Genomic DNA, 15,412 nt, shown 5'->3' on the forward strand with positions numbered 1-15,412 from the left:
TACCCCCATGAATGAAAAATATTTGTTCGGTAATCTCAATGTTGTCAGGTGTATGAGAATGTGGAAAGAATAGGCCAAACTATTCGGGGTATGTGTAGGTAAAGGAGAATTGAGCTGTATCCAGAGAGGGGGGTCCAATGTAGTACTGTCTGGCCAGTCGAAGGACCCAATAACTCTAGTGGTAGTATCTCAATGGGTGACTGGTGCCCTGGCCAACCACACCTTCGAGCTGGGAAGAGCATTTCTAAGTTTGTAAATGCTCCTTGAGAACTTAAAAAAGGAATAAAGATCACAGTAAACTGTAAAAAGTTCATGATACTGATATAATCTATTCTAGGATTTATAAGTCCATAGTGACTACTAGCGGAGAGAAAATTTTGTAAAGTTGTAATAATTGGATATGCATTTTGGTTATCGTTGAAAAAACTACTTTAAAGTATAATTTGTGATTTTCTAATAGATAATCATAAACAATATTTCCTTATTTTTCTTTAACAAATAAATGACCATTTAATGTTGTTACTGTTCTTAAAATATTTAATTCTCTTGTAGTTTATTTATTTTCTTATTTCCCCTCCTCACTGGGCTATTTTTTCCTGTTGGAGCCCTTGGGTTATAGCATCCTGCTTTTCCAACTAAAGCTAGGGCTTAGCTAATAATAATAATAATAATAATAATAATAATAATAATAATAATAATAATAACAATAATAATTGCTCTGGAACATTGCTATCTTAAACTTACCTCATATATCACAGTCAAATTATTATTTTCAGTCTAGAATAAAAAATTATAATCTTACTCAGGAAATGCTGGAAGCTGCAGAAAATGGGAATACAGAAATAATCCAGGTATATTTAGACAGTGGAGCTGACGTCAACAATAAGTCGGAAGACGGCGAAACTATGCTATCGAGAGCGTGTGCATCTGGACAAACGGTTGTCCTGGACACGCTTCTTGCACACCCAGATATACACCTTAACCTAATGTTAGACAACTGGAATCCAATTGGACGTGCTGCCCAAAATGGCCATTTAGACTGCATCAGAATGCTACTCCAAGCTGAAACTGGAGTAAGTCATTTCTGTCTCTCTTCTTTCCCACCGGGGGAACGTCCCTGACTGGTGATCGCCAGACTGGGGTTCGAATCCCGCTCAAATTGCAACTTCATGATCGTTGTGAACTAAGGATGGGGGTTTTGGGGGAGCCTATAGGAATACCTGCTAAGTCAGCAGCAATTGTCTGGCCCTCCCTGATCCTAGCTTGGGTGGAGAGGGAGCTTGGATGTTGATCATATGTATATAGGATCAGCATCCATATGATCAGTGCCTAGGACATTGTCCTGCTTGCTAGGGTAATGTCACTGTCCCTTGACTCTGCCATTCATGAATGCCTTTAAACCTTTAAAAGGGGTCGTTTGCCTGATGCGGCCTTTACAATGCCTTCTATCAAAGACATCCTCTTCCATCAAACCTCTTTTCTCCATATCATCCTTTACTTTATCTCACCATCTTTTGTTGAGTGTGGTTGGAAAAGTGTATGGTAGAGTGTTAATTATTAGGATTAAGCATAAAACAGAGGATGCGATCTTAGAAGTGCAGGGTGGCTTTAGAAGAGGTAGGGGATGTATGGATCAGATTTTTATAGTTAAGCAGATATATAATAAATATTTAGTGAAAGGTAAGGAGGTATATTTCGTATTTATAGATCTGGAAAAAGCTAGCGATAGAGTTGATAGGGATGCTGTGTAGAATGTGATGAGGTCATATGGAATTGGTGGAAGGTTGTTGCAAGCAATGAAGAGTTTGTACATAGACAGTAAACAGCGTGTTAAGATAGGGAATAAAGTGAGTGAGTGGTTTCCAGTGAGAGTGCGGCTGAGACAGGGATGTGTGATGTCACCATGGTTGTTCAGTTTGTTTGTAGATGGAGCTGTAAGAGAGATGAATGCTCGAGGGTTTGGCCGAGGGTTGCAACTGATAGATGAGGTGATCATGAATGGGAGGTGAATCAGTTGTTCTTTGCGGATGATACTGCATTGTTTGCTGACTCAGAGGAGAAGCACTGTCGATTAGTAATAGAGTTTGGGAGAGTGCGTGAGAGGAAGAAGTTGCGAGTTAATGTGGGTAAGAGTAAGGTTATGAGATGCACAAAGAGAGAGGGTAGTGCTAGATTGAATGTCATGTTGAATAGAGAGTTACTTGAGGAAGTACGTTAGTTTATGTACTTGGGTTCTGATGTTGCTGCAAATTGTGGAGTGGGAGCAGATGTACGTCAGAGAGTGAATGTCGGATGCAAAGTGTTGGGGTGGTGTAGGGAGTGGTAAAAATAGAGGGTTAGGAATGAATGTAAAGAGTGTTCTGTATGAAAAAAATGATTGTAGCAACTGTGATGTATGGATCGAAGCTGTGGTGAATGAAAGTGACAGAGAGACAGAAATTGAATGCGTTTGAGATGAAGTGTCAGGAGTATGGCTGGTGTATCTCGATTGGATAGAGTTAGGAACGAAGTAGTTAGGGTGAGAACGAATGTGAGAAATAAATTAGCAGCTAGCGTAGATTTAAATGTGTTGAGGTGGTTTGGCTAAGTAGCGAGGATGGATAATAGTCGTCTGCTGAAGAAGGTGATGAATGCAAGAGTTGATGGGAGAAGTGCAAGAGAAAGGTTAAGGTGTGGGTGGATGAATGGAGTGAAGAAAGCCCTAGGTGACAGGAGGATACATGTGAGAGAAGTAAAAGAGCAGGCTAGGAATAGAAATGAATAGTGAGTGACTGTAACGCACTTCATAGGCTCTGCTGCTATCTCGGGTCACCTTGGTGATTGCTGAGGTAGCGGCAGTAGGGGAGTCAACATATGAAGCTTCATTTGGGGTGGGAGGTGGATGGGAGGGTGGGCTGTAGCACCCTAGCAGTACTAACCAAACTCTGCTGAGTCCCTCGTTAGGCAATGAGGAAAAAAAATCCAATTTTGTTTCTTTTCTGATGTCGACTACATCCCAAAATTGGGAGAAGTATTATGGTAGATAAATAGATTATCGTTTTCAGATATACAGAATGAATTACTTTCATTCGTTGTAACTAATTCAAATAGTATTCTATTTAGCAGGGACTGGTAGATTTTTAGATGCCAAATTTTTTACATATTATGACTATTTTAAGATTACAGTAATTCTTTTGGAAACTGTCAATGATTTCATGCATCTTACCCCAAGATTGAAATAACCTAATTTGTTTCTCTTTCAGTGTCATCTCGTGTTGAAGTATGGATGGAGGGGCATTGTGAAAGTCCTCAAGCTTAAGCCCCATCTGAAACCAGATTCAGTGATTTCGATTCTTAACTGGGCAGCTCAAGAGTGCCAGTGGGAAGCTGTAAGTCTACTTCTAGAAAGGCGCTGTCATTTTCCGCAAGAAACTCTGTATATGGTTGTCCTAAACGCTATATATGTAGAGAAATGGAAAATTGTCCACGATGTTTTGAAGATCGAGTTCCAAGGCAAGGACGAAATTCTGAACGAAGTCTTAGGCCTAGCTATCAAAATGAGACTTTGGGAAGAAGTTCAGTTTATTCTCCTGAAGAAGCAGCTTAAGTTAGACCGAGTTCTGACAGATGCAGCGCTCGCAGAAGACGAATGTGGAGTACAAAGGTTTCTGGAAAGCGAATGTTGTGATGCTGAAACTCTGAGTGGGTGTCTGTTAGTAGTAGCCGCAGGGGGTACTAGTGAAGTAGTAGCTCAGTGCCTCTTATTGAGAAGTGACACTTACTCCCAGGAGACACTTTGCGATTCTCTTTATTTGTCTGCAGTTTCTCAGAACTCAGAGATGTTTCTTCATCTTCTATGTACAGCAAAGTACAGTTTTGATGAATTGCTGTCCTCTCAGAAGGTATTACTCAATCTTAAGGAACATGGAGGCTATTCTTGTGAATATCTACTCAATTGTCTTGATAGCTTAATGAAATCTCAATCATAAGTAAATATCATCTGATTTATAAGGCAAGGTATACTAAAGATAGCTTTAATTGAGTATGTTTTTAAATGTTTCCTTGAAATGTTGCTAATGATTGGTCTCCCAATTTTGTTTCTTAAAGGTAACATTGACTTGTTGAGCTGTTTTGTGAACTTATTGAATGGTAATAAATCAATGAACACCGTTTAGGCGGCAAATTTTAGTAAATCCATGATATTTTATATGCGAAGGATTTTATTCGGCATTTTATAAATATTTGTAAAATAGAATTACGAAAGTTTCGGTTTTCTAAATTTTGCATTACTGTACTAGATTTTAGAGGGAAAATATCTGCGAGTTAATGACAATTGCAATCCATTTAAGATTTTCTAAAAAAAAAAAAATCAGATATGGCTTTTTGTTACTTTTTAAAAAGGGTAATTAAATTCTGTCTGCATTTTGAAAATATTTATTGTTTTCAACAACCACAAAGTACCTTTATATATATATATATATAGAGAGAGAGAGAGAGAGAGAGAGAGAGAGAGAGAGAGAGAGAGAGAGAGAGAGAGAGAGAGAGAGAGAGAGATAAAAAATTCGTTTTATTCCTAATTCGTTTCATTTTCTGATAATTATAATTTATACAATCATGGAGAGGATGTTTGTGTAGCATGCACAGAATGACCTTCAAACCGAGAGCGAGCGATGAAGGGATTTGCATGGGTAACGTAACCGGAGAAAAGTAGAAAATAGATATATTCTTACTGTAAAAATAAATGAGAATATAAACATTGACTACCAGTTAATGCATTCTTTATTAAATGCTTTGAGGAAATGATAAAGATAAAATGAGTTATACTGTACATTTGCTTCTATATTAAAAAAAGTGACGTTGGAAAGAGTTGATTTCGTAGGAAATATTAGTCTAAAATACAACAAAGATAGATAAACATATTTAAGGTAAGTAGATCGAAACTCTCTGATGCAATTTTATTTTGCAGATAGTTTGAAAATATAGAGATCTGAAAAAGTGATGAGTGCTGTGCAGAAATGAAAATGTTCTCTGAGTCGAGTCAAGCCTTATTATTCCAAGAGATTGAATGCTCCTTCGTAAAATTTCCAATATATACTGCGAAATAGTTTTTCAATGTTGCAGCATTTAGCATTACAGCTATTCATTGATGTTGAAAAGTAATGCTTATTTGTAAAAGGGGCAGAAGTTTTTAGAGTTTTTGCCAAACATATCAAACCTTCTGACAAAGTCATATAGGTAATCATGAACAAATGTGAAAGTAAACCATCGGTGTGTTCTTTGGACTTAGCGTGTTGAGAAATTTCACAAACAAAACGGAAAGTTCTAAGACTTGAAAGAGAAAGGATAGCGAGAAGATTGTGATTTAGAAAGGAATTTATAGACAGGGAGATCCCATCTATCCTAAATCATTCACAGCATGCCTAGACAACTTAAGATTTGCAGATGATATAGTTCTATTTAGTGAATTGTGAGAACAATTTCAAAGGATTATAGAGAAAGTAGAAAAGTAGGGCTGAAAATGAATATAGTAAAACTGAGATAATGTTCAATGAAAATGCAGAGACAACCAATTACCTTTATGGGCGAACCTCTAGAGATTGTTAATGACTATATATATATATATATATATATATATATATATATATATATATATATATATATATATGTGTGTGTGTGTGTGTGTGTGTATGTATGTATGTATATATATATAGGACAGATAGTAAATGTTTCCACAGGAAAAAACCGATATATATATATATATATATATATATATATATATATATGTGTGTGTATGTATATATATATATATATATATATATATATATATATATGCATATATATATATATATATATATATATATATATATATATATATATATATAGGACATATAGTAAATGTTTCCACAGGACAAAAACCCATAATTAAAAGAAGGATAAGGAGATGGAGAGCTTTTGGTAAACAAAATGAGGTTATGAAACGTTAATGGCCACTTTCTCCAAAAAGAAAAGTATTTAATCAGATGGTCCTTGCAGTATTAACTTATGCATAAGAAACTTAAAACCTTACTAAAGCCTTAGAGCATAAGCTAGTTACAACTCAAAGAGCTATTGAAAGAATAATGATTGGATTAATACTAAGAGGGAAAAAGAGCAACATGGATACGAGAGCAAAGTAAATTAGAGGATATTCTATCAACAAGTAAGAAGATTAGAAATGGACGTGAACAGGAAATATAAAGAGAATCATAGATAATAGACGGACAGAGTGTGTCCCTAGAGCTTGCAAACGAAGCAGGGGACGGAGGACGAGGCGAAGGATTCACAAGCTAAGAAAATTTTAGGGTATGGATTAGCATAGAGATATGTATGTACAGTATCATTAAACACTAAATGCACTCATCGTCTGGATGTTCCTAGTTTATAATTTTATCGCAAAATAACAACATAGAGCTTCACGATTAAGTATTTTCATCCTAGTCTTAGAAACAAGTCACTTGTAACAGCGGGTAAGATTTCTTTCTCTTTGTTAGTGATCTAAGTAATGTTTTATCATTATTATAGATAAAACCGTGGAAAGATATGTTTTTATAAATTGGTATCTTTATAGGAATATCAAATAGCAAAAATCGCCGAAAAAATGATTGCTCATTGCCACTTGTACATATAATGAAAAATTACAAATAATCAACAGTAAGGACTATAACTCGATATATATATATATATATATATATATATATATATATATATATATATATATATATATATATATATATATACATATAGTAAATTCCTGCATGCATTCATTATATAATAATGATGTACTGCAAAGAATTAAGTTAAATTAATAAAACGTTGTTGTTTGATATTGTCTTGCTTTATGCAAGACACGGGCTCTTGCGGTGGCAACTCGTAAATGCTAAAATAAAACATAACTGGCACCAGTGATATCATGACACTCCATTGGCAAGAGCTATGAAGGGCTGTCTGGGAAATTAGAAAGCCAGTTTACATTTTTATGGAAGATTTTGCCTCCTTCAACAAACAAGGTTATAAGAGAATGAGAAAAATAACCTTAAATAACACGCATTATAAATCTCCTGTTTCACAAATACGTATGAAATTATTGTTTAAGCATAATATATGTTTGTAAAACACATCCTATGATATGAGCTATGGCAGTCTTGCTACATCAGACAAAGGTTGTGTCGTTGCTTTATGAGAAATACCTCGTTGCATGACGTGGATGAACACGCAGCAAACCAAATGGCCGTAACAAAGAAACTGTCAGCATAGAATTTAATAATTCTATGAAAATACATATATTACGAAGTAACTCTCAAACATTTGTTGAAAGTGAAGTTTGGTTATCTCGTTTCCTACCATGTATGAACAACAGAGGTAAGTAACCAGGTGTACATTTTTCTCTATAGCTTATAATAGAGAGAATTTTTAATGTTGGTTATTTTCACGGGTGATGACATAATATCCTCTTTTAATGCGCAGGCGATGAGTTTTGAATATGGCTTATTGAGCTTTTTGCGAAGGGTGTGTATTCACCCCTGCGTTTGTTAGTTTATCTATTTGTTTGTTTGTGTCTTTGAGCAAAATTACACAAAAACTACTGTATTGATTTTGATCAAACTTGGTAGTCATGCTGGGTATGGCCCAAGGATGAATCTAACATTTTGGACAATATACATATGAGTGCAAGTACATAGCAGTACTTTGAAAATAATCGCAATGTTAAGTAAACAGCATATATTGTTAGCTTTTTTTTTTTTTTTTTTTTTTTTTACTGTGAGCAACATTAAGCAAAAACTGCAAAACTAATTTCAACGAAACTTGGTGGATATGCGGGGTATGTATAACCCAAGGACAAATCCTTTAGATTTTGAAGAAAGTGGAGTTAGAGCAAAATAAAACTGTTTAGCGTGGCGAAGGCATGCTCTCTACTAAATGCCTCTCTAGTTTCACTTGCAATACTGAAATTTGGTCTTAATAATCTTATCATTAATATAGTTAAATAACGTTTCCGTTTGATGTTATATGGAAGAAATATATCTCAATAAATAATGAAGGATAAATTGTCATAATTATGTTCCTTTTCGTATTGAAAGTAGAATTTGTCACATTCAGTAAAAGACCCTAAAAATCATGTTTATCCTACAATTTCGTGATTTTCTTCAAGACCATGTCATGTTCACAGAAAAAGATCAATATGGATAAGAGAGAAATTAAAGTAGAGGATATTCTAACGACATAATATAAGACAAAAAAAAAAAAAAACGAAATGGACATGGGCAGGACGTATAATGAGAATGAGAGGCAATAGAATAGATGGAAACTAAGAATAACAGAATGGGCCCCTAGAGATTGCAAAAGAAGCAGGGGAAGGAAGGGAACATTAATAGATTGACAATCTAAAAAATATTTCTGGTGTAGACCGTAAATAGAAAGGAGTGGAAGGACATGCAGTGAATTAGTTACGGCTGATGATGATGATCTTGCTGATGCTATTGTAAACTCCCTAGCCTTTACAGCCAGACACGGGCTCTTGCAAGAACATATCTTCAATATTCATATCAGCTGAAGGACGGAGGTGACCAACATTTCCGGTTTCTGCCGCTTCTCTCCAATCACGAGAAATAAGAATGTCCACACGTTACGTAACCAATACTTTTAGTTGTGAATTACAAAGGCCTTCGTGTAACATATGATCGGAAATTGATGAAAAAAGATATAAATTTACTTAGAATTAGCTTATTCCCACATACGCTTGCAAACACAGCCACATCACACATGCTCAAGATTAGCCATTTTTATGACTCTATAACCTCAGGAAACTGCGCTAAATAATCCCAGGACCGTGAGGTACCTTCTAGAAAAGTCATGAAGATTTAATGAAACAGTATTACCAAAGTATAATAATATCATCAGTCATAGCCCACAAACACAGACCAAACATATCAAGTTTATCTTTACGATCAGAAAAAAATGTTTGTTTGAGAGGAGGGATTTGCCTCTTCAAACTGAAGAAACGTGACAAAAATAGCTAATATTATATATATATATATATATATATATATATATATATATATATACATATATATATGTATATATATATATATATATATATATATATATATAAACATATGTACTGTATATAATAAAAACTAGAAATATAACATATTTACACACACACACACACACACATATATATATATATATATATATATATATATATATATATATATATATATATATATACTGTATATATATATATATATATATATATATATATATATATATATACTGTATATATATGTATATATATACATATATATATGTATATATATGTATATATATATTTATATATATATATATATATATATATATATATATATGTATATATATACTGTATGTGTGTGTAAGTATGTATGGGCTTATTAATAAGATAATTCTCGTCTAACTCATACAAGCTCTACTTTCCCAAAATTAGTTTAACGTCTTTTATAAAGATCTCTTCTTGCCAACATTAATACAACAACAATAACAACAACAGCAACAATGCTACTGTTATAAAATGAAGGAAATGAGAAAAACAATTCAAGAAAAAGGAAAAGAAAAATCTTACAGCCCCAACACAGCCAGAGTAGGGTACTCCATTATTATTATTATTATTATTATTATTATTATTATTATTATTATTATTATTATTATTATTATTATTATTATTAGCTTATCTACAACCCTGGTTGGAAAAGCAGGATGCTATAAGCCCAAGGGCTCCAACAGGGGAAATAGCCCAGTGAGGAAAGGAAATAAGGTAACAAATAGAATAGCGTGCCTCGATGTACCCTCAAGCAAAAGAACTCTAACCCAAGACAGTGGAAGACCATGGTACAGAGGCTATGGCACAACCCAAGACTAGAGAACAATGATTTGATGTTGGAGTGTCCTTCTAGAAAACCTGTTTACCATAGCTAAAGAGTCTCTTCTTCCCTTACCAGGTGAAAAGTAGCCATTGAACAATTACAGTGCAGTGAAGAAGAATTTTTTTTTTTATTTGGTGCTGGCAAATGTATGAAGAAAGAGGAGAATGTATAAGGAATATGCCAGAATATTCGGTATGTGTAGACAGACAAAGGATAAATTAGCCATAACCAGAGAGGGATCCAATGCAGTACTATATGGCCTGTAAAAATAGTCCAATAACTCCCTTGCGGTAGTATTTCAACGGGTGGCTAGTGCCGTGGCCAACCTACTACCTATGAAAAAATGGAAATAAAAAAAATTAAAGATAGAAGAGGAATAGCTTTTGCAAGTTCAATTTGTAAGATATTTAAGAAAATGAGAATGAAAAAAACAAATAACAAATTGAAGGAAGAGATGAGTAAGTTTCAACCTGGAGGCATTGAAGGAAGGTTGACTGCAGATCATCTGCTAAATATAAGTGCTTCGATAAGTTACATATGAAAGATATCGTCGTTAACTCTCCTGCAGAAACAACAGAGAGCATTGAGATTGAGGGAAACGTAAGACAAAGAATTGTATGTGGACTCAAGCTATACAGTATAGTGACAGAAAAGGTAAATAGCATCAGTCGACAAGAAACATAATATTGATAAGGAAAAATGCATTATGAATAAGATAGAGGAAGCAATTGAAGAAATGGATAAAGAAATTGAGATTCACAGAAAGGAATAGGCCATAGCTTATATTAGAAAATTGAATATGGATAAGGCAATCGTAATAATGAAAGCAAAGCTAAACATGTTCAAAATAAAAGCAAATTTCAGGTGAAAATATATAGATGTTTGGAATCTGTGCGAAGCAGAAGATAATACAGAACATTTATTTTCACGTCCAAAATTACGAAAGTTAAGAGAACAAGATATAAGAGGGGGCATGTTGAGTGAATCTGAAAGAACAGATTAAAAATACCACAATAGATTGACAATTGATAGAGTGCCCGCAAGCTTATTTTGCGGATTGAGCAATTGGGAATCAGGCACTAGTACTAGTTAGAATAAGAAACAGATGATGATGAAAAATCACCGTACATTTGTCTTTTTAAAGATATCACAACTCCTATCTTAATTGCATCTTAGATAGCAGAGAGTAGGCAGTCAAAATCTTAGACTTAAAAGAAGTATTAAGCATTTAATCCTAAACATTGGAATTGTATAAGAATTAAGATTTGGCGAAAACAAAAGCAATCTAGTCTTAGTTCATGTATTTTATCACGTGATATAGCCTCAATAGTAGTGAATTTAGAGATCTTAAAATATACTTAAACAAATCAGTTACTTGAATGTACTATATATTACTACTGCCAGAGAATTGTGGGGTCTTTTGACTGGCCAGACAGTACTACATTGGATCTTTCTCTCTGGTTACGGTTCATTTTCCATTTGCCTACACACACAATACACACACACGCACACCAAATAATCTGGCCCCTTCTTTATATATTCACCTATGTCCTTATACACCCGACGACACTGAGATTACCAAACAATTCTTACTACACTGTGATTGTTCAAAGGCCAGTTTCCTCTTTGTAAGGGTAGAAGAGACTCTTTAGCAATGGTAAGCAGCTCTTCTGGGAGAAGGAAATTCCAAATTCAAACCTTTGTTCTCTAATCTTGGGTAGTGCCATAGTCTTACACTGTTTTGGGTTGGAGTTCTCTCGCTTGAGGGTACACTCTGGCACACTATTCTATCTTATTTCTCTTTCTCTTGTTTTATTAAAGTTTTTTATAGTTTATATAGGATATATTTATTCTAATTTTGCTCTTCTTAAAATATTTTACTTTTTCTTTGTTTCATTTCCTCACTGAGCTATTTTCCCTGTTGGAGCCCCTGGGCTTATAGCATCCTGGTTTTCCAATTAGTGTTGCATGTAGATTTTTTGCTGGTGTCTGATATGTATCTTTTCAGCCAAAAGCTTTGGGAGAAACGCTTTGGAACCAACTGCTGCAGTGATGACTTCGAGAAGAAGATGGAAGGCGTATATGACGAGGAGGGAGAACTTCTGTATGAGAGAGAAGACACCAAGACAATCGATCGCCGAAATACCTTGTCTCAGGTTTGTGGGAGTTTTGGCTATGTCGAAAAGATGGGTCTTGAGTTTTGTTCTGGAGTCGATGTGCCTTTAATTTATCTGCTTCGTTATTATTATTATTATTATTATTATTATTATTATTATTATTATTATTATTATTATTATTATTATTATTACAAGCTAAGCTACAACCCTAGTTGGAAAGGTAGGATGCTGTAAGGGCAAAGGCTCCAATCCAACACGGAAAAATACATTACTTGTAGTTTATTTGTTTCCTTGTTTCCTCACCTCAGTGGGCTATTTTTTCCCTGTTGGAGCCTTAGAGCTTATAGCATCCAGCTTTTTCATGTAGGGTTGTAGCTTAGCTTGTAATAATAATAATAATAATAATAATAATAATAATAATAATAATAATAATAATACCCAAAGAGGAAAGGATATAAGGAAATAAATAAACCAAAGAGAAGTAATGAACAATTAAAATAAAACATTTTAAGAACAGTAACAGCATTGAAATAAATCTCAATTTTATACATTTATCTTATGGTTCAGATATTGAGAAAAAAAATAGCAAAAGATTCCCTCATTGCGTCGTCTGTTTTAATTTACAAACCTTTCCCAGTGATTTTTCTTACATCGTTTGCAATTGTCAGGTTGTGTGATTTTCTTATATCGTTTGCAATTGTCAGGTTTTTACTTCCTTCGGAATTTCTAAAAAATGAAATACTTTTGGCAGTAAGGGTAGCAACGCAGTCAGTAACTTATAAATGTATGACCAGACCTATAGAGTTACTGATATGTCACTTTTCAAAAGAATATATATTTAGGACTGTCCAGTAGTCTATATTTTTCTGCAATTTCCAGTTAAAGCGATCTTACATTACATCTCGTGCAGTTTATTAATACTAACTCTATCACTCCCTAGTTTAAATTTTTGCCTATTATTCAATAGGCAAAAATTTAAACTATCTTTTTAACTAATTTTCAGACTTTCATAAATAAAATTAATGTAGTCCGAATATTTTTTTTTTTAATCAAAGTCATTTTTATGTACAATTACCTCCAGAAAGAGAGGATCTAGTCTCCTTTATTGGCATGTGTTCCTCATATTCAAAGTCATTTTCACATACGATTATCTCCAGTAATAATTCTTTTCCAATTGAATACGATTCTGAAAATTCTTACTTTCAGGAAATGCTTCAAGCAGCTGAAAGAGGTGACACCGAGAGGATCAAAGAGTACCTGGAAAAGGAATTGGATGTAAACGTTCACTGCGATGGAGAAGACCTGATGTCGAGGGCCTGTGTCAAAGGTCAGGTCGAAATTGTCCAGATGTTACTGAAGTGTCCAGATGTCCACTTGAATAGGGTCTTTGTGGAGGAGACACCCCTTACGAGAGCACATAATGCCGGGCACTTAGATTGTGTTGGGGCACTTCTAAGCTATACCGGGAAGGTAAATTTCAATTTCTCCCTCGAATAATCAACTGCATATTCATCCCAAACTCCTTTTAGAAAGATTTGTTGCTTCAAAATTTGCTTAAAACTTTGCATATTGCTAAATGGTTATTCCTTAAGACAACAATTTCTATTTATAGTGTAAAGAATATTTAGAGTAAAATTCATTAACCCATTTCCTTTCCTTTTCCTCCCAAAATCAGTGTCGTCCATACCTCTACAAAGGCTGGGCGTCTGTTGTAAGACTCCTGGAACAGGATACAAAGTTCAGCCAAAGCTCAATTAATCATATTCTGAGCTGGGCAGGACACATGGGAGAATGGACTTCAGTGTTTTTAATTCTTCAGAAAGATTATTACATACCGGAAGACTGTATGTACCACCTTTTACTTCAAGTAATTGACAAAGACCATTGGGAGGTCGTTATCGAAGCCCTTAAGAAAAACTTTTCAAAAAAAGATAGAATTTTCCTAAATATTTTTGGCGTCGCCGTTAGGATGAATCTCTGGAACGAAGTTCAGCAAATGTTGCATATGATCGATCCAGAACTTGAGCTGGAAGAGCAGCTGATCAATGCAGCCCTCAAAGGGGAACCAGCTGAGCTAAGTAAACTCTTGCAAACTCATGGCTCTGATATGAAAGTTCTTAGGTCGTGTCTGCTGGTCGTTGCAGCTGCTGGGACATCAATGGCAGCTGTTCAAAACATTTTGGAGATTCGTGGAATCTACACCAATAGGATTTTTTCTGATGCTTTATTCCTAGGATCCTTGGGATACCATTCCAATGTGATCCTACCTTTATTGGGTAGTTCTGAAGCCTGTTATACTTTCCACGACCTATGCAGAGCAAGACAAGCAATGAATGAGAATAAGTGGAGTCATATACATGGCACAGGTAATGATCTTGAAACATCACTTGACCATGCCATTGAAAGAGTTGCAAAAGCAAATGGCTTTTAATATTATTTTTTTAAACCTAACCAGAGGGATGTTGATTTTTGTATTCTGCGTGTATTTATAAATCAATTAACTTTGAGGAACTGCAATAAAACATGAAATCCCTCGGTTCACTCTGCATTTCCTTATCCCTCCCTGTGTGCTGTCATCTGGGATTTTATGAATTTGAGCTATATAGTCCAGAACTAGGGTCTGGGGAAAACCAGGTAGTTGCACCATGAAGTAAATGTTCAAAGAAGTTGGACAGCGAGAAAGAAGGAAGTGGTGATAGAGGTAACATAGAAGGATATAAAGCAAGTGTAGCAAAGGCCCAAAGGAACACATTATTTAAATATGTCTCTGATGTCCTTGAATAACTAAAGACAAATAAATACTAAAAAAAAATTCTTTTGAAGTCGAAAATACCCTTACTTCACGGCAAAGAACCAAACTGATAGTGTAGGATGAGCTGGTAGAGGTGGTGGGCGGGCTAAACACAGGAACTCACCACGCAGTAAGGATGTGTCTGGATGCTTTTCTTCAGAGCGAGGTGCATCAAGAATGCCTGCATTCAACTGTACATAATATGAGGATGATCCTTACATTTCAGATTCTTTTATATCGAGTGGCTCTATTTAGGTAAAAATACATACACAGTCAAAATAACTGTCTTATTTACATTTACTATGACAAAAAAAATAAAAACATTTATTCTGTAAACTTTGCATAACATCTGAACTGAAAGAGCGTGTATTGGTCTTTTCACTTATCTTCCTGTTTTTTTTTTCATATTTGCATACTTTCTTTAAATAGTATTATTTATTAAATTTTTACATAGCCTGAGTAACAGTGCTACTATAAGAATAACCTAAGAAAAAGAAAATTCGTTTAATGAAAACATTCGCACTTTATATATATATATATATATATATATATATATATATATATATATATATATATATATGTGTGTGTGT

The 15,412-nt window shown here is 34.5% G+C and overlaps 2 protein-coding genes across 3 annotated transcripts in view; both read left to right on the top strand.

Annotated features, from left to right (window-relative positions):
• The window catches only part of LOC137642176 (cortactin-binding protein 2-like), a 7,649-nt gene extending 3,309 nt beyond the window's left edge, over positions 1-4,340 (top strand). The window contains exons 2-3 of one of the 2 annotated variants that reach the window (XM_068374731.1): positions 807-1,073; positions 3,243-4,340. In XM_068374731.1, the coding sequence (XP_068230832.1) occupies positions 810-1,073; positions 3,243-3,968 (990 nt within the window). In that variant the 5' untranslated portion in view covers positions 807-809 and the 3' untranslated portion in view covers positions 3,969-4,340. The remainder of the gene's footprint in view (positions 1-806; positions 1,074-3,242) is intronic. The other variant, XM_068374725.1, reaches the window with a different exon arrangement.
• A 2,670-nt stretch (positions 4,341-7,010) lies between these two features.
• Positions 7,011-15,063, top strand: LOC137642191 (uncharacterized). The gene is made up of 4 exons (XM_068374734.1): positions 7,011-7,377; positions 11,923-12,070; positions 13,238-13,501; positions 13,707-15,063. The coding sequence occupies exons 1-4, from the start codon at positions 7,361-7,363 to the stop codon at positions 14,460-14,462; spliced, it is 1,185 nt and encodes a 394-aa protein (XP_068230835.1). The 5' UTR covers positions 7,011-7,360; the 3' UTR covers positions 14,463-15,063.
• Positions 15,064-15,412: the final 349 nt, after the last annotated feature.

Source organism: Palaemon carinicauda, chromosome 1 (genome assembly GCF_036898095.1).
Source record: "Palaemon carinicauda isolate YSFRI2023 chromosome 1, ASM3689809v2, whole genome shotgun sequence".
Classification (NCBI taxonomy): domain Eukaryota; kingdom Metazoa; phylum Arthropoda; class Malacostraca; order Decapoda; family Palaemonidae; genus Palaemon; species Palaemon carinicauda.

What these genes read in the sequence shown, in the direction of transcription:
- LOC137642191 (XM_068374734.1), top strand. An exon ending in GCCGAAATACCTTGTCTCAG is followed by an intron (nt 12,071 to 13,237) that starts GTTTGTGGGAGT and finishes TCTTACTTTCAG; the next exon opens with GAAATGCTTCAAGCAGCTGA. An exon ending in TTCTAAGCTATACCGGGAAG is followed by an intron (nt 13,502 to 13,706) that starts GTAAATTTCAAT and finishes TCCCAAAATCAG; the next exon opens with TGTCGTCCATACCTCTACAA.